This window comes from Myodes glareolus, chromosome 2 (assembly GCF_982192425.1).
Source record: "Myodes glareolus chromosome 2, mMyoGla1.1, whole genome shotgun sequence".
Lineage (NCBI taxonomy): Eukaryota > Metazoa > Chordata > Mammalia > Rodentia > Cricetidae > Myodes > Myodes glareolus.
In genome coordinates this window covers 117,530,837-117,555,970 of record NC_142027.1, presented here as the reverse complement: position 1 = coordinate 117,555,970, position 25,134 = coordinate 117,530,837, and the positions used below count along the sequence as shown (strand labels likewise).

General features: G+C 50.1%; 1 protein-coding gene across 8 annotated transcripts in view; it reads right to left on the bottom strand.

Annotated features, from left to right (window-relative positions):
• The window catches only part of Rimbp2 (RIMS binding protein 2), a 190,343-nt gene that overhangs the window by 48,801 nt on the left and 116,408 nt on the right, over positions 1–25,134 (bottom strand). For all 8 annotated transcript variants that reach the window (XM_087903610.1, XM_087903611.1, XM_087903607.1 and 5 more), the window contains 3 exons: positions 13,599–13,703; positions 7,320–7,370; positions 451–655 (listed from right to left, as the gene is read on the bottom strand). In XM_087903610.1, coding sequence (XP_087759736.1) covers positions 451–655; positions 7,320–7,370; positions 13,599–13,700 — 358 coding nt within the window. In that variant the 5' untranslated portion in view covers positions 13,701–13,703. The remainder of the gene's footprint in view (positions 1–450; positions 656–7,319; positions 7,371–13,598; positions 13,704–25,134) is intronic.

Below are 25,134 nucleotides of genomic sequence, written 5' to 3'. Positions count from 1 at the left end.
TTACAGGTTTGAGCCTGTAATCTGGAGGGAGAGCGGTTACATGAGGAATTGAGTTCCATCCCCAGCACCCATGCTAAAAGCTAGACAGGGCAGCACATCTATAATCCCAGGGCTGGGGCCACGGAGACAAGCAAAGCCCTGGATCTCACTTGCCAGCCGTCCTAGGCTAATCCGCACATCCCAGGTCAATGGAAGACCCCGTTTCAAAAGCAAGGTGGACGGGTTCCTGAGGAACACCACCAAAGATTGACCTCCACATGCATGCACTTAGACATGCATGTGCACCTGTACACAAGCATGCTCCCCACCACCACCACTAGCATAGCCAAACCACTCTATGAACGGATAAGGACACAGCAGCCTGGGCTGTCCTTAGTCCTGCTGCGGTAGTTCTTTATACTCGCCACCACAGGCACCCTTCCCCAGCTGTTGCAAACATCTGCCACTTACCTTTGCGTATGGAAGTGGCTAGTCCATTCATGTACTGTGGGAAAGGCTTGCCAGGGGCCAAAGGGACATCCAGCAAGGCCACTGAGCTGCTGCCCAGCAGGTCAATACTCCCAGTGTGTTGCCGGAACTTCTCCAGGTCCCGGGACAAAAGGTTAAACTGCTCACTCTGCACACGGCATTTCTCTTCCAGCTCTCGGACCTTGGACTGCACAGCAGAGGCAGGATAGTGGTCAAAGAGGGGTATTCAGTGGCGCAGATATGCACCGGGGCACATGTGGCTTCTGCGTGCACATGCTGTGTGCTTGTGTATGGCAGGGGCTGCTTCCACCTCCACAGAACAGCAGTGTCTGGTAGCCCAGCCTCACAGGCAGCCTGGCTGCTGGCCACCATGGAGAACAACAGGTGCCAAGAAATCTTGCCATCGCTCAGCTCCCAGCCAAGCGTGGATTGTTCCAGGTTCTGCGTGCAGCCTGGGCACTTTGTGGTTGGCACGCCTGCTTGATATTTGGAGCGTGAGGCTGAAACAGCTCTGACTAGGGAACAGCCCAGCTGCCAACCCATCATGCAACGCCATTTCAAGGGGTGCCCATCCCATGGGTCTGCAGACCCTCAAAGAACATGGCTTGCAACAACACCAGGGAAATTCTACTTGGTATTGGGTTAGAAACACCACTATCATTGGCCAACACCACCATAACACCTAGGGAAAGATAAGGATCTCCCAGGGAAACTCATGGGAGAAAAGGGCAGCCAGCAAGCTCCCTCCTTGAGCAGGACAGGTGGGGAAGGTTGTCCCTGAGTGCCGTGGGACTCTCTACTAGAATGTCAGCATCATGAGGTGAGGGCTGAATCTTTGTGCTTCCTGCTGCTCCCCACAAACTTGACCCTGACCTAAGTACCTAGCTGGTGTTCAATAGAGTCTTGTTTTATTACAGGCATGTGGGAATGTAGAAAAAAATGGCTGTGAGTCTGTCTGTTGCCTGGCTTGATCAGGGCTCAGGAGTGGACAGTCCTCCTCTTCCACCTTCCATGCCTCTTGTACCTCCTCCTCCTCCTCCTCCTCCTCCTCCTCCTCTTCTTCTTCTTCTTCTTCTTCTTCTTCTTCTTCTTCTCTCTCTCTCTCTCTCTCTCTCTCTCTCTCTCTCTCTCTCTCTCATTTTCCTCCTATATCTTCTTTCACCCCCTCGACGTCTCCTCCCTCCTCTTCCAGAGCTTCATATCCTTTCCTTCCTCCTCTTCCTCTTCTTCTTCCTCCTCCTCCTCCCCATCCTCCATAGCTTCTACTCCTTCCTTATACTGTATTTTCTTCTCTTTCCCTCCTCTTTGCCCTCCCCTCCCTTCTTCTTCCTCTCCTCTCCCACCTCCTCCCCATTCTCTCGCTCTCCCTCCTCTCCCCGCTCCTCTTCTGCCTCCTCTCCCTCTTCCTCATGCCATAAGCTCTAAGTATCTCAGCTCTTTCATCCAGAACAGAGTGCTATTTATGTCTGAGATCACGGGTTTCTAAAAATAACTGCAATGGATCCCAAGCCTATAATTAATTTCTTAAATTCATTAAAAAAAATCAGCAGGGTTCCTCTTTTTAAAAGCTGAATGAGGTTGGCTTAGACAGCCGTCACCTCAAAGGAAGGCGAGGGACCAAACCTCTGGGCTCTGCCACACAGGTGGGCTGTGGAGAATGTAGGGAGATTCATGAACGAGGGCAGGTGTGACCCTGAGAGCAAAATCCATGTGTGGGATGGTGACAACAGGATCCTGGGGCCCTAGCAGCCCCGACCATATTTAAGGCATCCAAGTAGCCTACATGAGCGGGGTCCCTAGAGGGACCAGCATCGAAGGCCCTGATGAGGGGAAAACCATCAGACCACCCGAATCATCAAACAGGGCCATGAGTACCTACAGAGGTCAGTGAGGCCCCTGAGATGAGCAGGAAACATTTGAATAATCCTACCTCTGAAAAGCATCTCTCGAGCATCACGCACAACTACCAGACCTAACTAAGGAGAAGCAGAAGGACTCTCCATCCACACCACACAATGTCAGCACTTCACATTAGAAACAGGTCAGTGCTTGTCAGTGTTCAACTTGGGGGAGGGTGTGAGTATTCAAGGGCAACATGAGGCTGTGTCCTCGGGTGACAGAAGACTCCATACATCTGGTTGTGGCTATGTAAATCCAAAACTATTACTGAATAAAAATAAAAATGTCATGTAAACCATGGATGTTACACAGATATGACAGAATCTGTGAGCTCCTACATTAAAAACTGATTCTCTAAACAAAAATGAGGGGTAGTCATTGAGCACAGACTGGGGTGCTGCAACCAAGGAGCATGACCAGCTCAGACCACCTAGCCTGGCCTGCCTCTCCATATCCATGTCCTGCCTGGCCCCTGGAGGCCACCAGCAGCCAGACCAGAGATCCCAGAGTCAAGTGGACTAGTTTGTATGCCAGGGTTACAGCCATACTAACATTTTCCTAAGTGTGAGGAATGGGAAAAGATGGCATTGGTTAATGGAACTGAAAGTAGATGAACATGGGGCTGGAGCGATGACTCAGCAGTTCAGAGCACTGGCCGCTCTTCCAGAGGACCCAAGTTCCATTCCCAGTACCTACATGGAAACTCACAACTGTTCAACACTCGAGTTCCAGTCAGTCCAACACCATCTTCTGGTCTCTGTGGACATGGGACACACATGGTGCACAAACGTACAGGCAAAATACCCATAGACTTAAAGTTAAATATTAAAGTTTTGAAACATGGAGTTGGCTCACGTAGCTAAGCACTGTCCCATAGGTGAAAAAAAATAAGAAACAGGGTGATGAAAGTTTGCTGTCGTTCAAGAGGCCTGGGTCTTCTTGATGGACCAACTGAGCAATGTCCCCTGTTGGGCATGTGTTAGTAACTGTTTGTAAAGTATGTCCACAAGGGGCGCTGCGTGGGCCTAGCGTTGGGAGTGACTCACAATGAACTGAAAGGTAGGGGTAGAGCGTGGTCCTTAAGGTTACTATGGAGACTCTGAGTGTGGTCCCGGGCCACTCCCTGACAAACACTGCCTTTTTTCCTAACCCCTTGGCTGGTCTCTCCTCGGACATCAGCTTTGGAAGGCGGATGCCAACTCAGGCCTCAGCAATCTCCAACAACAAGGAAGAGGAGCCCACAGAAACTTCAAATGCCTAGGTGCTCCATTTTCCCTTCCTCAGGAACCCCCGTGCACATAGGCCCCAGTCTTCCCTGGCTGCAGCTGCTGCGTGTCTGCCACTCATAGGTTAGGAGCTCTGATACATGAAGCCACCCACTTCTAGGACACTTCCAGGAACAGCAGTGCCCTCTTCTGTTCCTGGCTACTGCTTTGGTTCTGTGGTGTTTACTTCGGTTCATCCGGAGCGCTGTGGAGTCTCCGGTGCATGGTAGGAACTTAGCCTGTGTGTGTGCACTTCGGCTCATGGGCACAGCCGCCCACTCTTCTCTGCTGGCTCAGCCCGAGCCTCTCAGAGAACAAGCACCTGCAGGCGGGGGATGGAGGGGTCTGTGCTGTGACCACAACCATGGCTGTGGCAGATGGCAAAGCGTTCTATAATTGGAGCAAGTGCAGCAGCTTATATATGCGGGCGGAGCATTCAAAAGCCAGAGGCAAATATCCGAAGACATGACTGCCGGTTTCCCTGCCGCCTCCACAGGAGTTTCTCTGACTTTCATTCTCCGTGGTGTGGAGCTGCATGCTGGGCGTGTGCCCAAGCTAAGGTAGCTTTTAAGGTAAAGGACACTTCTCCAGTCTTTAGACAATGGGACACACAGAAATCACCTGCAGAGTTACCCGCAAGCACACAGAGTTCTATGCATCCATCGTGGTTGCCATAGGAACAGATCTGTGTAGAAATGGCCCTATCCCCAAGGCCCAGAACCCTTGCTCTTGTCCTGACAATGACTATAAAAACGGTGGTCTCCACCATACATCTTCCTGGCTGAGACTTTTCTCAGTGGCAGAGGGGTCTACGGGCCTACTCTTGTCTTCTATCAAGGACTAGTGAGCAGACAGGCTAAGGGGCACCATTCTCTAAAGCTCCCTTGTAGCTCGGCAAGACAGCTGGCCCCATGTGAGATGGGAAGAGGGATGCAACTGTGGCTGGGGATTTTACCTTTTGCCCTTGGGGTCCTCCCACCCTGAGAATGAACTAAAGGATGCCCACTGTGTTTCTAATCAACTCCTGAAACTGGCATCTTCTTGGGTGTCTTGGGCAGCAGCCTCCCCATTCCACATGCTGCTAATGCACCCACTGGGAATTGCAAACATCTACATAGCTGGTGGGTATGCAGAGGGCTTTGCGGCTGCACATGTCTCAACTCAGTCCCTCTGGTGACTATACTGCTGAAGCCACAGGGATGCAGTGTTTCTACGTAAAGGCAATCACCCAAGTGGCAGCTAGGGTGCTCCACACACTCCAAAGATATCTGCCCTTTGAAGCCGTCCTGACAACCAGCGTGTGGGACTTTGCCCCTCTGTCTCTCCACAATGCTAGGGTGGGGGCTGAGCTGGGCTGCAGGGGACAGGGGTTCTCAGTTATAACATCTAAATGTGCATTGGTCAAGACTTCAAGTATCCCTCTTCCTCGTCAGGTAGGCTGATGCCTCCTCTGACACGTGACTTGAACTAGCTGAGTCCCATCCACATAGGGTCCTGAAGGGCTGGATAAAATAGAGCTCTGTGTGTTTCCTGGACCTGGGGATCAATATTGGTGATAAGTTTCCAGAGATATCATGAAGGTCAGACTAAGGACCCCTCTTGAGAACACCCCCCCCCCCATCTAGCAGTGAGGCAAGCCACCCCTTTCTGACTTAAGCATCAGTCCTTGGTCTGAGCCAGGGATCACACCAAGGGAAGTTGGAAAGAATGAACAGAATAACTTGTCCCCTGTGGAAGGAGCTTGCTGTTGGCTCTGGATGAATGGGATAGGAAGGCGAGCATACAGGGGTCACACGGTGAATTCTGATGACCCGTAATGGAACTCTAGGCATACTGCCAGACCCTCCCATCCACGCGCCAGTCTCAAGGAGCATCAGTCCCTGCCTCTTGCCCACGGGTCACCTGAATTCACAGCATTGGCAAGCAACAGGAAGACGTGTGCACAGGGCCAGCTCAGCACTCCAAGAAAGTATGGATTTCTCCGCCCACTCCTCAGCTGGCACCAGGATGAGAAACTCTGGTCCACACCCATACCAGGCACCTATGAAAGTCAGACCCTCAAGGTGCTTTGGAGGAGAAGGAGCAGACCCGGGGCTTAGAGCTGCCCACACAGGGAAAGCACCACAGGACACGTGCATGGGTGGAAAAGCCACACTGAATACCTGCATGCATTCCAGAGTGTTCTGGGTGGAGAGCCAGACAAGACAATTACAGAAAGATGGCGTGAATGAAGTGAACAGTGCCCAGTATAGTCCATGGCAGAACGGCCTTCCCCAGCTTCTAAAACGAAGGCGTGTCGTGCCGTGGGTGTTAACAGAGCTCAAAGCACGGGCTACCCAGCAATGCTGTAACAGGTTGCAGTGACAGCTCAGGAGGAGATGGAAGCCACACAGGCAACCAAGTCTATAAGCTTCGGGGCATCTGAAGGAAGGGACTCGTTCCTAGCTAGGGAAGGTCTGACTAAACTCTTCTCATCTGGAGGAAGCATGTTCCATTTTTTCTGTCATGTAACACACACACACACACACATACACACACACACACACACATTCCTCCTAATACTAACTAATAGGACCTTTCCAAAGATCAATGTTAATACATGGTGAGTGGCCATGGAACCTTCCCTGTGGGAGGAAGAGATTCCGGAGGGAGAAGCAAGAGGAGCACACACTCTGTGTTCAGTAGTAGCTACTCCCCCAGGGAAGGGGACATCTTGCAATTGCCTGGAAAGCTCCCCTTCCCTGGCAGCAGGCAGCCTGGGGAGCCACACGATCAGTTCACTACCATCCCACTGGCTAACTGGTCACCATGCATGAGGAATGAATGGCAAAGGCTCCTAAGGATGCCAAGAGCTCAGTTGCCTTCTATGTGCTCTAAGACGACCGACTGATATAGGACCAAAGCCACAGACCAGAAGTGGTCATTCCCAGGGTGCCAGCCCAGATGATGGGACCTGGTGGCTATTTTGCTTCCAGACCCCCAGGACCACCAAGGAAGGTCTGCACATGACTGAGATGGTTATTCCATGGAAACAATGATCCCAGAAATAGCTGGTATGGCACTAACCACTTCATTCCTAGACCAGTATTCCTCAACCCGTGGGTCTTGGCCCATGTCAGATAGCCTGCACATCAGATATTTACATTATTATTCATGGCAGTAGCAAAATGACAGCTATGGAGTAGTAATAAAATAATTTGATGGCTGGGAGTCACCACAATGTGAGGAACTATATTAGACGGTCGCAGCACCGGGAAGATTGACAACCGCTGTCCTAGACTCTCCCTTCTCTGGTTCTGCAAACGTCTCCCCATCAGGACCACAAAGCTTCAGCAATGTCCCCTATGCCATCCCTCAGAGGACGGAGCCCCCCTCCGGAATAACCCAACACCGAAACCCTCCCCCTACTCACTTCCCATTGAGAGCAGCTAGCCAAAGGGCACAGACTACTGAGACACACAGCTCTGGCCCAGGCTGTGTGATTGAGGAAAAGTTGATTCACCTCTGTGTGCTGGTTCCTCAGTGGTAAGGCTAGAAATGGTAACAGTGCCCAGGGGAGAGCAGACTTGTGAGGACAATGTGAGTGAGGGGTGTATGGCCACGCCTAGTTTCTAACATCCGGTGGATACCGTTTATTTTCCGGCAACGCTGTAGTCCTCCCAACCCCACCCACCCACCCGTACTCACCTCTAACAGCTGCACAGCACCTTCATGCTCCTTCTTAGCTTCAACCTGAGCCTGTTCGTGATGGAGAAAGGAAAAAGTGTTTAGGAAGGAGAGGAGGGACTCGGGTTGGAAGCTGTATGCCCGCGGCTCCCAATTTCCCAGCGCGAGGGTGGAGTCTGCAGGTCTTGCCCCGAGCTGCGCCACGTGGTGAGGATTCGGTTGGTTCTGATGACCTCCAGGGAGTCAGGTAGAGAAGGGATGGACTCCTAAGAATGGCAGCTGGAAGGAGAACTGGCCCCTCCCCTTGCTCATCTCTACAAGGGGTGAACTAGCCAGGACAATGCTGGAGAGCTCACCCTGGTGGTGAGGATGGAGGAGAGCAGCCTGGCTGACCAACCCAGCCCAGAACCAGGGTAGTTGGTCCACCCCAACATCCACCTCATCTATGGTCTGCTGGAGCACATGAAGGTACCAGTCCTGCAGGATCTCCACAATACAAGACAACAACAGGATATCCAAGAGGAGTCCCAGTGAGGGCCCAGTATCAATAGCGTAGCAGAAACCAGAGGCCTTGAACCAAACCAATGACTCTTTGCAATGAACACTTGCAAGCAAAGCTATGTGGATAAACGGGTTTACTGTGTGACTCACTATGTTACACTACAGCTTCCATGATGAGATTGAGTTTTCCTTCCTTTTCTTTTAAATTTTATTATGGGGAAGCAGGTTGCAAGAGCAGAGGATAGATATGAAGGGACAGGAAAATGAATGAGGTGGAGACGCATGATGTAAGACACAAAGAATAAATAAAAAAAAGCTTTTTTTAAAAAAAAAAAAAGAATGGTAGTTGGAGATAGATGTGGTGGCACATGCCTTTAGTCCCAGCATTGGGGAGACAGCGGCAGGTGGATCTCTATAGGTCTGAGGCCAGCCTGGTCTACAGAGTGAGTTCCAGGACAGCTAGGGCTACACGGAGATGTCTCTGGCCCTGCAACTGAGAAGGCAGCATAGGGGTTTGAACCAGAGCCATGGGATCTCCATGCTACCCCTGAGGAACATTGTCTTCTCATCCATCCTCCTACCTGGGAAAGGTGGCACTATCCTGTTGATGGTCCAGGTCCTCCTCAGATCGCCCTCACCCAAAGGAGACGCCATGGTGCATGGAGTCCCACACCCCCAACCTGCGGCAGGGGCCTGCCCCCTTCCCACAGTTAAAGCCACACCACACAGAAGAAGACACGTCGCACATTTTACTGAAGAAGTTTTGCATGAGAGCCCCTGTCTGACTAACGGCAGTTTACCCAAAAAATTTAAATGCAACCTCATTGTTTCCTGTCCCCACTGCTCCTGAGGTCCCAGCATAGTGACAGTTCATGTCATATTTGCCTTCACGGCCTCATCACCTGAGAAGAGAGTATGAATTTATACTGCTGAAGGAAGAGATTAAAGATAATCCCAGACTCTCTCCTTTGTGACCACAGAGACTAATTCCCGCCGGGAGCCTGTGCTGGAGGGTGCTGAGAGAATAGGAGGGCCCTTTTCTTTGGGACTTGAGATGAGAAGTTGGAGCAACTGTGGCCATCTTATCATGAGGGGAAAAGGTAGAGTGCTGTGGGCCTCCACATTGAAGCCAAAGATGAAGCTTTCTCGGGGGAAGACAGAGAGAAATGAATTATGATAGCATTTGGGATTCATGCGTGCCTGAGGCAGCTGGTTAAAGCCTTGGACCTGACTGTGCCCGAAGTCACACTGTGCTAATATAGGCAGACAACCCTTCTGGGATAAATGCCATTGCCCACTGGTAAGAATTGATGCTCACACCAAAAGTGGGTAAACTGAGGCTCAAGGGGTTTGCAGTTGCATCATGGGATGGAATAAAGAGACAGCTCAGGCCCCTGCCTTGCCAGGCTGTGTGTCTAAGCGGGACTCATCTGTGCCTCCAAACATTTTTCAGCTTCATTTATTGTTTTATTCTGAGATGAGATTTCATGTAGCCCAAGCTGGCCTCGAACTCACCATGTAGCCAAAGACAAACTTGTGATCTTCCTCCTTTCACCTCCCATGTGCTGGGGCGACAGGCACGTGCTGTCACAACAAAGTCTGCCATACCGAAGGTTGACCCCAGGGCCTTGTGCATGCTAGGCAAGGGCTGTAGCAACGGAGCTACATGCCCAATGCCCCCGCTCTTCAGCCTGTGAATTAGCTTGTTTCTGGGCACTCCAGTCTCCTGCCTCATCACCTGCTCTAATTAAGCAGCCACGTGCCCATCTGGGCTCACACTGGGGTTTCCATTTGGGGAGAGTATCAGCCTGGACTTTGCACTGTCGAGGGTGAGAAGTGAGCATTACCTCATCTCTTCCGCTGTGAGAATGCGTGTGGGTTGGGCCGAGGCAAGAACTCAGCTCCGTGGCAAGGACTCAAAGGAGAACAAGCCCAAGATTTCCGTAAAGCTCATTCAGCACGCATCTCATTCTCGCAGATTCCCGACGAGGGTATACGAGCCCGGCAAGCGGCTAGAACGAGGCCCGCTAATCACACGGTTATTGAATTCGGCTCACGCGTTGACACTTGAAATTGTTCCTTTCACAACAAAACAGCAACAATGACAGAAGAAATAACAAAATGGGGCAGGAGGGGTGAAGGAACAGCCGGGGAACAGAGAGGTTTTATAAATATCTCTGTCATCGAGTCAAAGACAGTTTTCAACTGTCAGGGTTCAATCAACAAAGCACTCAGGCAGGCTGGGGAGGCCGGGCCAACTTGGCAGCGGTGACTCCATCTCTGCCTCTGGAGGCTGATCAGGAGTTCATTTTCATAGGCCACTTCCAAGCTGGGCCATTTGGGCGATTGGAATAGATTGTTAAATTTAACACTCCATGTTGGCAGCTCTAGAGTCTTGGGGAAAAAAAAAATCTCAGCAGTGACTTAAGCAAGGCTCATTTTGGGGCCACTGCCAACATGGTGGGGGGGATGTGTGACCTTCGTGGAGACAGGATGCGTGCAGACGAAGGAGCACGGAGGAAGAGTTATGGCTCCCACGGATGCCTACAGCGCTCTCCAGAACGGAAAGGACCTATCACCTGCAGGGGCAGTGGTCCAGGAGAGAGGGACAGTCCACAGCTGCAGTGTCAGATTGGAGACAGACGTGCACATAGGAGAGACACGGGACACAGGCGTAGGACACTTGGCCCAGGAGCCCTCCTGCGCCGGGGCAATGGCTCTAAGCGTGGAATGGAGCTAAGCAGAGTCATTTTTATTGCTGTGATTGAAGATAGTTTAAATGGGCGCCTTATAACTACTGGGGCTGCCGGGCCTCAGGCAGGAGCCTCGAGTTGACGTTCATCAGGGCTGAGATGGTGACAAGGACATGTCCACATCCCAGGGGCATGTCTGGGAAAATGGAAGACTGGTGCCCGAAGCTTCAGGCACTTCTCCGTGGCAGAACACTTGCCTAGTCTGGACAAGGTCCTGGCTGCCATCCCCAGAAGCCCAAGTAACGACAGGGCCCATGCTGTTCTGAGTCAATGTGCGGTGTTGGTCTGTGCGTACCCCACTCTCCACATACAACACAGCCTCGACTTCCATGGGAAGTGCAGAAATTCACAAAAAAAGACGCCGTGCAGCACACTCTGGCTGGCTCTTCTGGACCTCTCCCTTCAGAAACACACCCAGGATTGAGAACGGTCACACTGAAGCCCACGGCTCCTATGGGCAAACCTTCGTAGAGACAGTAGCTTGTTGTCTTGTGGAGCAAGGGCACCGATGACCTGAGACTCTGACGATCTGCAGCCTCAGAAGTGATATTCTAGGAATGGCTCTGAAGAGGTCACCGTGGGATCAGGCTTACATCCCAGGACCTCCAGCCCATCTGCAACCACAAGCTCCTTGATTGTAGCTGTAGAGGAGGAAGGCTACATTGCCCAGGTCCTAAGAGGGCTGACTGCCATGGTCACAAGCCACTCCGCAGAGGCTACCGGGATGTGAGGGGCATGTGCAAGGGCAAGAATTGACCGTCTCTATCTCACAGAGGCACTGCGGTGAGGGCCGCGTAGGGACAGCATCTTACCTGTCCTCAGTGCCAACCTGGATCCCCAGCTCCGGAGTTCACCCAGTGATCACTGTGAGTACCCGCTACAGATTAACCTGTCCTAAAACCCTGATGTTCCCAAACCAACAAGCAGATGCAGCTCGATATCACCCATGCTGGTACCGAGTGTGGTTTGGTTGGGAGCGAACTCTCAGAACATGACAGTTACACAATATTGCAATAGCTCAGGACCCTGAGAGGTTTTGATTACCTTCAAGGTGTTAGCCATCATGGGGTCTGATAGTTTTGTCAGACTTCTTCGTTTACCTCCATTCCGAGATGGGAACACCTGGGGCTCCCGGGACACCATATCTCCCTTGTTGACCTGCTCAGTGTCTAGCGAAAGTGGCAACACTGAGGAAGGCGGGGACAGCATGGGCAGTGCTCAGACTGTGCCCAGAGAAGACCAAATGGACCCTGAACTTGGGGAAGATTTCGCTGTCTCATTCCACGTCCCCTTCCACTGCCATTACTGCTGCTGTTTGATTCGAGCCATTGTCTCTCAGACGTTACAGAACTGGCATTTGATTTTACCCAGTTTCTCTTCCTGTGTCCTCACAGATGAAGAAGCTCCCGTATGTCCAAAATAAAGAGCATAATGAAGGGACGAAAAGGTTCAAGGGAAATTGGATGGCAGAAGAAAAGCTGAGCAGGCAGGTGGGGCTGGCTCCTTTTCTAATCAGAGAGCCACGCAGTCAATATGACCCCAGGCTCCCAGGGAGCCATCTGTGGAGGAGCCATATCCTGTCACCCTTATTAGATATTGTTTGTATTGCTGCAGACTCTTTATCTGTCTCAGATGGACCCGGCAGGGGGATGCAGCGTCCAAGTTGTAATGAATAGCATCCCGCTCCTCCCAGCCCTGGGGAGGAAGGATAATATCCTGACACAATATTGTTTCTCAACGTTCTGGCCAACTTGTTATGACAGGCAGTGTGGTTGTGACAGTCCCCACGAACAGCAGCTTAATGAAATCTATACCTAATACAAGGTCTCGGATATTGACTAGAAAAGGGGGCTTCAAAATTCAGCTACCTGTTGCCTCTGATTGGGAAAAGCAGACAGATTTTTATCACCGCCCAGTTGGGTCGAGCAATTGAGTATCCTTGTAAGATCAAAGACCCCTGACGATCATCAGACAGGCATGGGGTCACACAGAAGTTACAAGAATCACCCACTACCCGTCCTGGCCAGCACTGAGCCAGAGACACTCGGCTTCAAGCAAGAGAAGAGAGAGATGATAGCCAGTCAGACTCTGGTCTCCATATTCTAATTCTTCGGTGCCCCTCCCTCCCAGCCCCTGTTCTTGCAATAGGAATCTTTCTACCTGGGAAAGAGACAGGCCAGCAAAGCAAGCTTGGGCTGAGGTGGGGAGGGGTTTCCTCACCACCACCCATCACAGTGTGGTGGAAGACATACCTGACTCTGGACCTGCCTCCTTCCTTCCCCAGCAGGAAGGCTCTCTCCTGTTTTTTTCTCTTGACTTCCTCACCTCTCTCTCTCTCTCTCTCTCTCTCTCTCTCTCTCTCTCTCTCTCTCTCTCTCTGGAATCTTGCCATAAATATACCTAGGTTTACCATTTAATAACACATGTAATAATACCATTTAATAACAACAGCAGCTATGAACTCAAAACCTTCCATCCAGTGATATTATAACAGGCCATGGCAGGAATGTGCCGAACTCACACGGACATAGCCTAGGTTCCCACCCCTCCACCACAGGCCATAGCATTGGCCTGGCCTGGCCTGTGCCTTTCCGTGGGACAGGATTTTATCCCAGGCCAGGGTGAAGTCAGTGAGCAACCTGCTTCCCCAAAGCTTAAGCAAGACACGCCCCTGGCAGGAACTGGAACTGTCTGCATGCCTTTCCTGCCTCAGCCTGACACCTGATGGGACAGCTTTGCAGGGTTTGTGTGTGACAAGACAGAGCCTAGAGTCGGCCTCAGGGAAACCAGGGCTTGGGGTGAAATGAAGGCCACAAAGGGGCTCTGCAGCCCCCGAGACTCAGCCTGGTGCACAGTTACAAAAACCTCCCCAGGCCCAGTAGACATGCACACACATGTGCATACACATGCCTTACCCTCTCAGGCCCAGCTCATACACACACCCCACCCTTCCAGCCAAGCACATAGACACACGCACACGCACACACACACACACACACACACACACACACACACACCATTCTCTCTCACACACTCCTGTGCTCACCTGCTGCAGAAGCTGGATCTCCTGCTGCTTGGCATTGAGGATAGCCAGGGCTTGCTCATGCTCCAACTCCAGCTGTTGCCGCCGTTCAGCAGCCTCTCGCATATGCTGTGGGGACAGGGAGGCCCCTGAGCACCTGCTGCCCACCACCATGCACGTACAGCAGGCTTTCTCTGCCCCCACCCTCGGGAGCGGCACGACACACCCGCCTCCTCTCCCAGGCTTCTTCCCTGGGAGGCAGAGAGATTGGGAAACCCTGGTCCCCAGGCACCCTCCCCTGCTTTGGCTGTCTATATTCACAGCACAGGAGATCTGGCAGAGCTGAGGCTTAGGGAGAGGGAACCTCCTCTTCCCCCAGCGTGGCGTGGGAAGGCGTTCGCTCCTCTTCCTCTGCTTCAGCTCAGGTATTTTGCAAACACCAGACAAGGCTCCTATCTGCTCCTGCCCAGCCTGTATCGCTTCCAGCTTCTTACCTGCATCAAAATCACATGACCCTCCACAAACACTAGAGGAGAATGCTATAACTCTCCTTTTGCGACCATGGGGAAACTGAGGCATGGTCTCATACAACAGGTAAAGTGCACATTTATGCAGGATCAACACCAGAGTCCATACCTTCCGCAGAACCTCAGAGTCCCAATTTACCCCTCCCACTAGCTCTGTCCTTCGGTATGTCCCCCAGAGACGGTCCCAATGCATGAGGTAGTTTCTCATTTGCTTAGGGACTATCCAGCCATCTTCATTAGAAAGACAAGTTCAAGCCCTCAGAACTCAGGGGCTGATGCTCACCTTTGACCTCTGATCATCCAGCCCACCCACCCCAGAATCCCAGTCACGAGGATCAACAAGAATGTCACAGGCTGCAGAACCCAAGTACTGTCACTTTGCCCAACCTCCGGCCTGACTGCACCAGCACATGCGTGAGGATGAACCTCCTATGTGAGATGCTTCCCAGCCTGGAGGTTGCCGGGAACAAAACATTCCCATTTAATTTTTACTTCCTTCTTTAGTTTTTTATATTATGAAATACGTATGGTCACCTTTTCCAAAGCTTGAATCGTGTGTGTGTGTGTGCACGTGTGTGTGTGTGTGTGTGTGTGTATGTGTGTGTGTGGTATATGCATGCATATACACATGAGTATGCAGGTGCACACACCCTTGCATGTACTCAGAGAGCAGAGGATGACATCGGGTACTTCCCTATAGAACTCTCTGCCTTATTTTTTGAGACAGGGTCTCTCATCAGTTTGGAACTAGCTGATCGACTGGGTTATCTGGTCAGGAAGTCCTCAGGATTCTTCCGTATCTACTCCTGACTCCCGCTCCCAGGGCTGGGATTAGAGGAGATGCCTAGCTTTTTGTGGGTGCTCGGGACCTGAACTCCATCCCTCACCCTTGCAATGAAGGCACTCTCGCCCACTAAGTTAACCCCTTGAAGTCTGAATCTCTCACCTATAAGTCTAGGTTCCTCCCAAAGCAGGAAGGTTTCGACACATACCACCTGGGTACCAGAGACCAAAGTCCAACCGCGCCCTCAGAAACAAATAAGTGGGGTTTCCCACCTGTAACAGACCCTGCAGACCTGTTACCTTCTTTCGAGGCATCCTCTGACGGTCACCAATATTCTTATGCTTATGGTGGAGGGGGACCCTGGCACATGGGACAGAGAGACTTAGCATGGCTGCCTGGCTCTTCTGCTTGAACTAGTTCATGGTTTATTATAGTTTATTTTTAATCTAGCAATTTTATTGAGTCTTGGGTTTTTGTTGTGGTTTCATTTTACTATATTTAGTTGGTTTTGGATTGATTGGTTGGTTGGTTGATGATTGATTGATTGATGACAGGATTGATAAGCAGCCAGGCTGGCCGTGAAATTGTGATCCTCCTGCCTCAGCTCCCAGCATGTTCATATAATACACATGTGGCACCATGACAGTTTGGTGTCGGGCTGGCCTGGAACAAACTTAGGTAGCTGAGGATGACTTAAATTTCTGATCCTCCTGCTTCAACCTCCCCGGGGCTAAGATGCAGGTCTGAACCATCACATTTGATTTGTGCATTACCTAGAGCTGAATCCATGGCCCATGTGTGATAGCATGTACCCTACCAACTAAGCTGCACACCCCCATCCCCTGATGTCAGCATTTTAAAGTTACATCATGAAAGGAGAGACATGTCTCTGGGGGAAGGCTAGTGACACTGTTCCGTGAGCGTCCTCGCTTCATGGCACCTAAAGATCCATTCTCCTCTGAAACAGTGTGGAACCTGTTTGCCATAGTGGTGATAAATCATATCCTTCTGCACTCTAGACCTCTGCTCTCTACCTCTGAGCTGCACCGTCAGCCCCACACTGGGGGATTCTAGGCAGGTGCTCTACCCCTGAGCCACACCCCAGCCCCTCACTGGGGAATTCTAGGCAGGGGCTCTACCCCTGAGTCACACCCCAGGCCCTCACTGGGGGATTCTAGGCAGGGGCTCTACCACTGAGCACACCCCAGCCACTCACTGGGGGACTCTAGGCAGGGGCTCTACCACTGAGCCTAGCCTTCAGCCTGGGCTGAGCCTCTGTTTTCAATAGACACAGAATTTCAGCTGGTTGTTTGTCGGCCTGGAAAAGTAAAGTCTTCCCTGGGTGCAGTGTTCAGGCACCATGACCTCTGCATCCCCTTTGCTGTCTCCATAAGTCATTCCCAGGGAACTCCAGAGCTGTAATTATCCTGCACCTCCGCAGACAAAAGTGATGGTTTCACTGTTGCTATGGAAATGCTCACAGGAACTCAGGATGCTGGGAAAACAGAACTCCTCAAGATACGAACAAAATCCCATAAGACAGTTACTATAACCTGTTCACACGGGCTGGGCTGGGTCATCCCATCTGGCTAAAGACAAGGCAGACAGAGGACCATCAAACAGCCATGAGAGGTACCCTAGGGACACCAAAACCCTAGCTCCTCAGACCCCTTGCACACCAAGGCGGTGTTGACAAACACTTCCTCCACATCCTTCCCACCATCTCTAGATGGCATAGAACACCTGATGCTGTGTAAATAGTCGCATCGTGTTAGGGGAACAACAAGAGGCAAAACTGCACTCTGGCACATGCGCACGCTTTTCAGACATCTCCATCCATATCAGCTAAAGCCTAGGACAGAAGATCCACAGGCAGTGTGCCATCTGGACCCTTGCTGCCCGCCCTAGAGTTGAGTCCTTCAGGTCTGACTTCCTGAGCAGGAGATGGGGTAGGGGAGTAGGTGTGTTTTCATGGAGTCCTCCTGTCTGTCTGTCTTTATATGTTTGGTTGGTTCTCCCGTGAGTCACACCCCAGCCCCTCACTGGGGGATTCTAGGCAGGTGCTCTACCCCTGAGCCACACCCCAGCCCCTCACTGGGGGATTCTAGGCAGGTGCTCTACCCCTGAGCCACACCCCAGCCCCTCACTGGGGGATTCTAGGCAGGTGCTCTACCCCTGAGCCACACCCCAGCCCCTCACTGGGGGATTCTAGGCAGGTGCTCTACCACTGAGCCACACCCCAGCTCCTCACTGGGGGATTCTAGGCAGGTGCTCTACCCCTGAGCCACACCCCAGCCCCTCACTTGGTTGTCAATTTGGTCCTGGCGATTTCTAACCATAACTACTGCAGTCTTCACTTCCCCTCCACTTTAGCATGAAGTACAATGCATTCTTAGGACAAAAGGTATGGAGGATTTCCCCCATCCCCCAGCAGCAGAGCCCTGGACACATCTATCAGAGTCTCTGGGTTCCTAGGGAGTGCTGGGACTCTACATCAGTCACCAGGTCCTAATAGAATGCCTAAGGATGGGAGGGTTTGGACAAGATCCCGGTTTCAAAGACATCAGTTCATCATGGAGGGGAAGGCAAGGTACCAGGTGACTCTATCCGTAGTGAGGGGGAGCAGAAGCAAGGTGACACTGTCACCATCAGAGGACCCCCGCGGCACACCTCCACCAAGCAGTAGAACTTCACATCTCCACAACTTCCCAGAACAGTATCACCACCTGGGGCTCGATGGTTCAAGCACGTGATCCTATGAAGGACATTTCGCATCCAACCCACATCACCCCCAAACACTGACCAGTGGGGTGATCAAGGGCTCTGCCACTAGCCCTACAAGTGACCACCGTGACCTTGGTAAGATGATGATGGCAATTAAAGACACAGGCTGGACCAACCACAGGCCAGTGTTTTACCAAGTTAATGATGAGTCCTGTGCCGCCATGGTTATCCTACAACAGTCTCGGAGAAGCCAAATGTGTTGCCTAACACCACACAGCTAGAGCATGGCAGAGCCTGGACACCATCCGAGGATGTCAAAGTACAAAGCCTGCACATCTCTGACTGCCACCATGGCCATCTTCGAACTCCCAGAGGAGCAGGTGGGCCTCCTCCCCATGCTATGGACCCTGTGCAGCCGCTGCCTTGCAGCTGGGGAACGGCACTATTATCCTAGCTAATTTCTGTGCTTCTGTTTATTTTGGAAGTGGGTGCTGCTAAATGCAGCCTGGGCACTCTTTATTTAGTGCTGGGAAGGAAGTGATTAGGGAGAGGAGGAGACCACACTCCTCACGAGGACGCAGGAGACATATTAGCCAAACGCAGACGTGGCTCCAGAGCTGCGGGGGGGGGGGGGTCCTCAGAGGTCGCAGGGGAAAGAGATTCATGCGCTTCCTGCTGGGACGCACAAAGCTGATGCAGGCTGTAGCCCCAGGTGGAGGTAAGTCACTTTCACCTCCCCTGCATTAGCCTAAGAGCACAGCTGCGATGGTTCTGGCAGTAAAGTGCTGGCCGCGAAAGCATGAGGACTTGAGTTCAAACCCCAGAACTCACATTTAAAAGCTAAGTACGGTCGAAGTCACTGCTATACTAAAGTACTGGAGTGTACCTGCTGAAAGACACTTGAAGAAATGCTCAACATCCTGAGTCACAAGAGAAATGCAAATCAAAACAACTCTGAGATTCCATCTTAGACCTGTAAGAATGGCCAAGATCGAAAACACTGATGACATCTTATGCTGGAGAGGTTGTGGGGTAAAGGGAACACTCCTCCATTACTGGTGGGAGTGCAAACTGGTACAGCCACTTTGGAAATCAGTATGGCGATTTCTCAGAAAATTAAGATACAATCTACCTCAAGACCCAGCAATACTGCTGTTGGGTATATACCCAAAAGATGCTCAATCATACCACAAGGACATGTGCTCAACTATGTTCATAGCAGCTTATTTGTATTAGCAATAACCTGGAAACAACCCAGATGCCCCTCAACCAAAGAATGAATAAGGAAAATGTGGCACATTTATGCAATGGAATACTACACAGCAGTAAAAAATAAATGACATCTTGAAATTTGCAGACAAATGGATGGATCTAGAGAAAACATATTGAGAGAGGTAACCCACACCCAGAAAGACAAATATAATATATATTCACTAATAAGTGGTTTTTAGACATAAAGCAAAGAAAAACAAGTCTACAGATCACAATCCCAGAGAACCTAGGCAACAAAGAGGACCGTAAGATCTACATAGGAAGGAGAAAACAACAAGATCTCCTGAGTAAATTGGGAGCATGGGGGTTGGGAGAGGGTAGAAGGGGAGAGGGGAGGAAGGGGGGCATGAAGAAAAATGTATAGCTCAATAAAAATAATAAATAAAATAAAAATAATAAAAAGCTAAGTGCAGTGGTATTTGAATATAATCCCAGCACTAGAGAGGTGGAGACAAGATGATGCCTAGGGCTTGCTGACCAACCTAGACTAATCAGAGAGTTCTAGGTCAGTTAGAGACCTTGTCTCAAAGAAAAGTGGGACACTGCCTGTATTACTCAGGACCCTCTAGAGGAACGGAACTTACAGAATGAATCTATGTATATATAGAAAAGGGATTTGTTACAATGGCTTACAGGCTGTGGTCCAGCTAGTCCAACAATGGCTATCTACCAAAGGAAGGTCCAAGTACCTAGTAGTTGCTCAGTCCATGAGGCTGGATGTCTCAGTTGATCTTCAGTATGTGCTGGAATCACAAAGAAGCAAGCTCTGAAGACAATGAAGGAATGGACTTGCCAGCGCGAGAAAGAGCGGGCAAAGAGATCTAGTGTGGTAGCTTGAATAGGAATGGCCCCCCATGGGCTTATGTGTTTGAATGCTTGCTTCATAGGGAGTGGCACTATAAAGAAGTGTGACCTTGTTCAAGTAGGTGTGGCTTTGTTGAAGAAAATGTGTCACTGTGGGGGTGGGCTTTGAGGTCTCAGAAGTTTCAGCCTGCCTAATGGTTTACGGTTCACAACTGCTGCCTGTAGATCCCGATGTAGAACTCTCAGCTCCTTCTCCAGCACATCTGTCTGCATGTCATCATCTTTCCTGCCATGATGATAATGGACTAAACCTCTGAAGCTGTAAGCCAGCCCTGATTAGATGCTTTCCTTCTTAAGAGTTGCCATGGTCCAAATAGCACAAAATATCTCAGAGTAACTCTAACAAAACAAGTGGAAGACCTGTATGACAAGAACTTTAAATCTTTGAAGAAAGAAGTTGAAGAAGACACCAGAAAGTGGAAAGATCTCCCATGCTCGCGGGTAGGTAGAATTAGCATAGTAAAAATGGCAATCTTACCAAAAGCAATCTACAGATTCAATGCAACGCCCATTAAAATCCCAGCAAAATTCTTCAAAGACCTCGAAAAAACGGCATTCAACTTCATATGGAAAAGCAAAAAACCCAGGCTAGCCAAAACAATCATGTACAATAAAGGAACTTCTGGATGCATCACAATCCCTGACTTCAAACTCTACTACAGAGCTACAGTACTGAAAACAGACTGGTATTGGCATAAGAACAGACAGGAGGACCAATGGAACTAAATAGAAGACCCAGATATTAATCCACATACCTTCAAACACCTGATTTTTAACAAAGAAGCTAAAATTATACAATGGAAGAAAGAAAGCATCTTTAACAAATGGTGCTGACATAACTGGATGTTAACCTGTAGAAGAATGAAAATAGATCCATATCCATCACCATGCACAAAACTCAAGTCCAAATGCATCAAAGACCTCAACATAAAGCCAGCCACACTGAACCTCATAGAAGAGAAAGTGGGAAGTACACTTGAATGCATTGGCACAGGAGATCACTTCCTAAATATAACCCCAGTAGCACAGACACTGAGAGAAACAATTAATAAATGGGACCTCCTGAAACTGAAAGCTTCTGTAAAGCAAAGGACACGGTCAACAAGACAAAACGACAGCTTATAGAATGGGAACCAACCCCACATCAGACAGAGGACTGATCTCCAAAACATATAAAGAATTCAATAAATTGGTCATCAAATGGGCAAATAGTCCAATAAAAAATAAAGTACAGACATAAACAGAGAACTCTCAACAAAGGAATCTAAAATGGCTGAAAGACACTTTAGGAAATGTTCAACATCCTTAGCCATCAGAGAAATGCAAATCAAAACAATGCTGGGATTTCATCTTATACCTGTAAGAATGGCCAAGATAAAAAACACTGATGACAAGTTATGCTGGAAAGGTTGTGGGGTAAAGGGAACTCTTCTGCATTGCTGATGGGATGCACTCCCAGTGCGAGCTGGAATATCTGCTTTGGATATCAGTGTGGCAATTTCTCAGAAAATGAGGAAACAACCTTCCTCAAGACCCAACAATACCACTTTTGGGTATATACCCAAAGGATGCTCAATCATACCACACGGACATGTGCTCAACTACATTCATAGCAGCATTGTTTGTCATAGCCAGAACCTAGAAACAACCTAAATGTCCCTTGACCAAAGAATGGATAAGGAAAATGTGGTTAATTTACACAATGGAGTACTACACAGCAGAAAAAAATAATGACATCTTGAATTTTGCCGGAAAATGAATGAAGCTAGAAAACATTATTTTGAGTGAGGTAACCCAGACCCAGAAAGATAATTATCACATGTACTCACTCATAAGTGGTTTTTAAACATAAAGCAAAGAAAGCCAGCCTACAAACCACAATCCGAGAGAACTTAGACAACAATGAGGACCCTAAGAGAGACATACATGGATCTAATCTACATGGGAAGTAGAAAAAGACAAGATCTCCTGAGTAAATTGGGAACATGAGGACTTTGGGAGAGGGTTGAAGAGGAGGGGAGAAGGGAGAGACGAGCAGAGAAAAATGTATAGCTCAGTAAAATCAATTAAAAAAGAGTTGTTGTGGTCATGGTGTCTCTTCACAGCAAAAGAAACCCTAAGATAGCTAGTTTCCTTCTCCCCTGCTCTTTATATAGGCTGCCAGCAGAAGGTGTGGCTCAGATTAATGGTGGATCTTCCTATCTCAAAAGATCCAAATTAAAAATGGGTCTTCCCACTTTGAATAATTTAATCAAGAAAAATTCCCTCACAGGTGTACCCAGCTGCTTGTGTTTTAGTTAATTCAACATATAGTCAAGTTGAAAACTAAGAATAGCCATCTTAGTGTCTGGAAAATGACACCCAAAGTTCCCAAAGGACAATAGACTGGGCGTTTAAGCAGCTGAGGGAAGAGGTTGGCTGATAGCTGTCCTGGCTTCAGTGTCTCCCTTTCCAGGCAACCCATGTCCCCTCAGTACTGCCTCAGACCTGGCTCATTGGTCACAGGACCTCCAGAAAGAATGGATTTCACTCATATACCCACTGAGAACTGGCACCCCCCCATCATTTCTGTGCCTGCATCCTTCACCTGGAATCCCCCTGCCAACATCACAACAGAGGTGTCCTCATGCTGTGCCCTTTTCTATCCCCTCAGAAAGAATCCCTCAGCAGGTCTGACGAGTTCTGGGCCAATCCCCCTAGCCACAGTCCCTGGACATCTGTCTGTGGGGCTCCTGCTGTTTCTATGGGTCTGTGACAATGGGAATGGCCACGGTTCTGCTTCTGTCCTTCCTGAGTCAGTTGACCTGCTTCCCCATCCTCATTGCCTCTTGTATGCTTGACTTCCAGAAGAATCTTCCCCCTCTGTTTATTGCCAGAGGTTACTTCTGAGCCCCTAGGAGTCCGACAAAGTCCAGACTCAGCTCATCCCAGAGACAAGCCCTGATTTCTCTATCAGTGATATTGGAAGACCTCAGCGGATACCAATATCAAGCCGCCAGCTTCTGTAGCTAAGAAAATGGGAGCCATTCTTCACTTCCTTCAATCATTAATCAATATCCAACACAGTAAAAGGCTTCTTTACCATCCAGTCTTCTCCTATACCTGCTGGCGTTTGCATCTGCCACCAGGCAAGTCCCATCCTCTCCCTCCCAGGCCATGATCAGGTATCTCCTTGGCTCAGGCCTGCCTACTCCTTCTGCAGCCCTTGAAAGACAGCTCCCAGTCAAGCCATCTTCTTCCCTTCACGGTAGAGACTGCAGTAACCACTACCCAGCTTGGGAAAAGTTTAGACTGGACCACAGCTGGCAGGCAACTCAGGGCTCAGCCATGATACTGGCCTCTCCTCAACACCATACTTAGCCACTCTGACCTCTACTTCTGCACCAGCACTGCCCGATCTCAGCCCACACCATGTCTCTTGTGCCACAACGTTTTCTGGTGTGTCTACGCGGCTGACCATCTAGTTGTGTGTATTTGATGTCGCTTCTCCTCTGACCGGTGACACCACACAACTGGACTGGAAAGTCTGGCTTGGGACTGGACCACTCCTCCAGCCCCCAGCCCTGTTTTCTCCTCTCCACATGAACAGCTTCTGCCATCATTTGTCGCTGCCACACCTGCTGTGGGGGCATCAGGGAGGTCGAAGGACCCTGTGTCCCCAATCACTCCAGGTGCCTTCCCTTGTCTGCGTGCAGGCACTAAGGCATTTAACTGTGGTCCCAGGAGAGGAATTCATGCCCGGCTTGACTATGAGGGACTAGGGAAGACAGAGGACTCAAGACCAAAACTGCTGTGGCCAGGCACACACTAGCTCTCCCGGAGGGCTCCTACCACACCTTCACACGTTACACTTCTCGGGGAGAATGGCAACCCAGATCAGTGAGTGTCAAATTTTGTCAAATATAGGAGTAAGGGAGGCCAGAAGATAGTGGGTGAAGTACCTACCATGCAAGCATGCAGAAATAAGTTCGGATCCCCAGCACCCACAGAAAAAGCAGGTAAGTACTGGAGAAGCAGAGACAAGGGGATCCCTTGAGCTCGCTAGACAGCCAGCCCAATGAATTCAGTGAGTGTTGGCTTCAGCAAGAAATGCTGTCTCAAAAAAAGATCTGGTGAAGAGATGGGAAGGTGGTTCAACGGGTCGGGACACTTGCACATGGGCCTGGTGACCTGAGTTCAATCCGTGGTTCCCACAAGGTGGCAGGAAAGAACTGTCCTCTGATCTCCCTCCATGTACTGTGGTGCACATGCGGCTACACAGAGAGAGAGACAGAGAATATGATTGGTTTTGAAGCTGAAATTCCCGGAGCCAGGTGAACAGTGGGAGCTAAGACAACTGAGACAGACGGTGATGGGGCTGAGAACCTCATGCATCTGCGAACCAGCCCTAGGACAGAGGGCACAGAAGAGGCATGGACAGAGAAGGGCACACCCACTTTCCAAACTGGCTGAGGCTGGCATGGCGGATGCTGCAGGGTGCCACCTCACCCAGGTTGTGCTTGCCTCTGAAATAGGCAGCAAACCACACAGGCTGCAGACAAACCCTGGAAGAGATGAACTCAGGTTCCCTCCTGTCCTCTCTCACATTCCATCAAACAGTTGGTGCATTCTGGGAAGGAGGGACATGGCTAGACTCCAAACAAGAGAACTCTCTGGGGTTCGACCTGCTGACCTGTACAGGAACAGAGAGGAACGTACACCATCCCTAGTGGGCCCTATCTTCCCTGGCAACTGGATTTAGAATCTCCTAGGAGATAGTCTGTGGGTGCGGCTTTGGGGGGGGTGTTTGCAGAAATAATTGTCAAGGGAAGTCCTCATGCCTCGTGCTGAACCTGGACAGTGCCATCCCACGGTCTGGGGCCTTACACTGAATGAGAGTGGGAAACTGAGAAATTAAGGGTGGGGTGCAGCATGCTTGCCTAGCGCGCATGAAGTGCTGAGTTCAAACTTCCGCCTGGTATCGTCTGGCTACGGTGGCACACATCTGTAATCCCAACTCTCAGGAGGTAGAGGCAGGAGGGTCAGAAGTTCAAGGCCATCCCCAGATACATAGTAAGTTTGAGGCCAGCCTGGTCTATATGAGACCTTGTCTCCAAAAAAGAAAAAGAAAAAAAAGAAAAGAGTAAAGGAGAAGTCGAGCTGCCCACCAATATCCGTCAGTGTTTCCCTCTCTACTGACATGTGAGGAGGTAAACCATTTTAGATGCAAGCTCCTGCCTCCATAGAGTCACCCACCACCATGACTTCCTGTCATAATGGACTATTGATGCTCAGAGTATAAGCCAAAATGAACCCTTCCTCTCTTAAGTTGCTTCCCTCAGAGATCTTTTTTTTTTTTTTTAATCAAAGCAACATGAACAATTGCTAATACCGGAAGCTCATGGCCAGA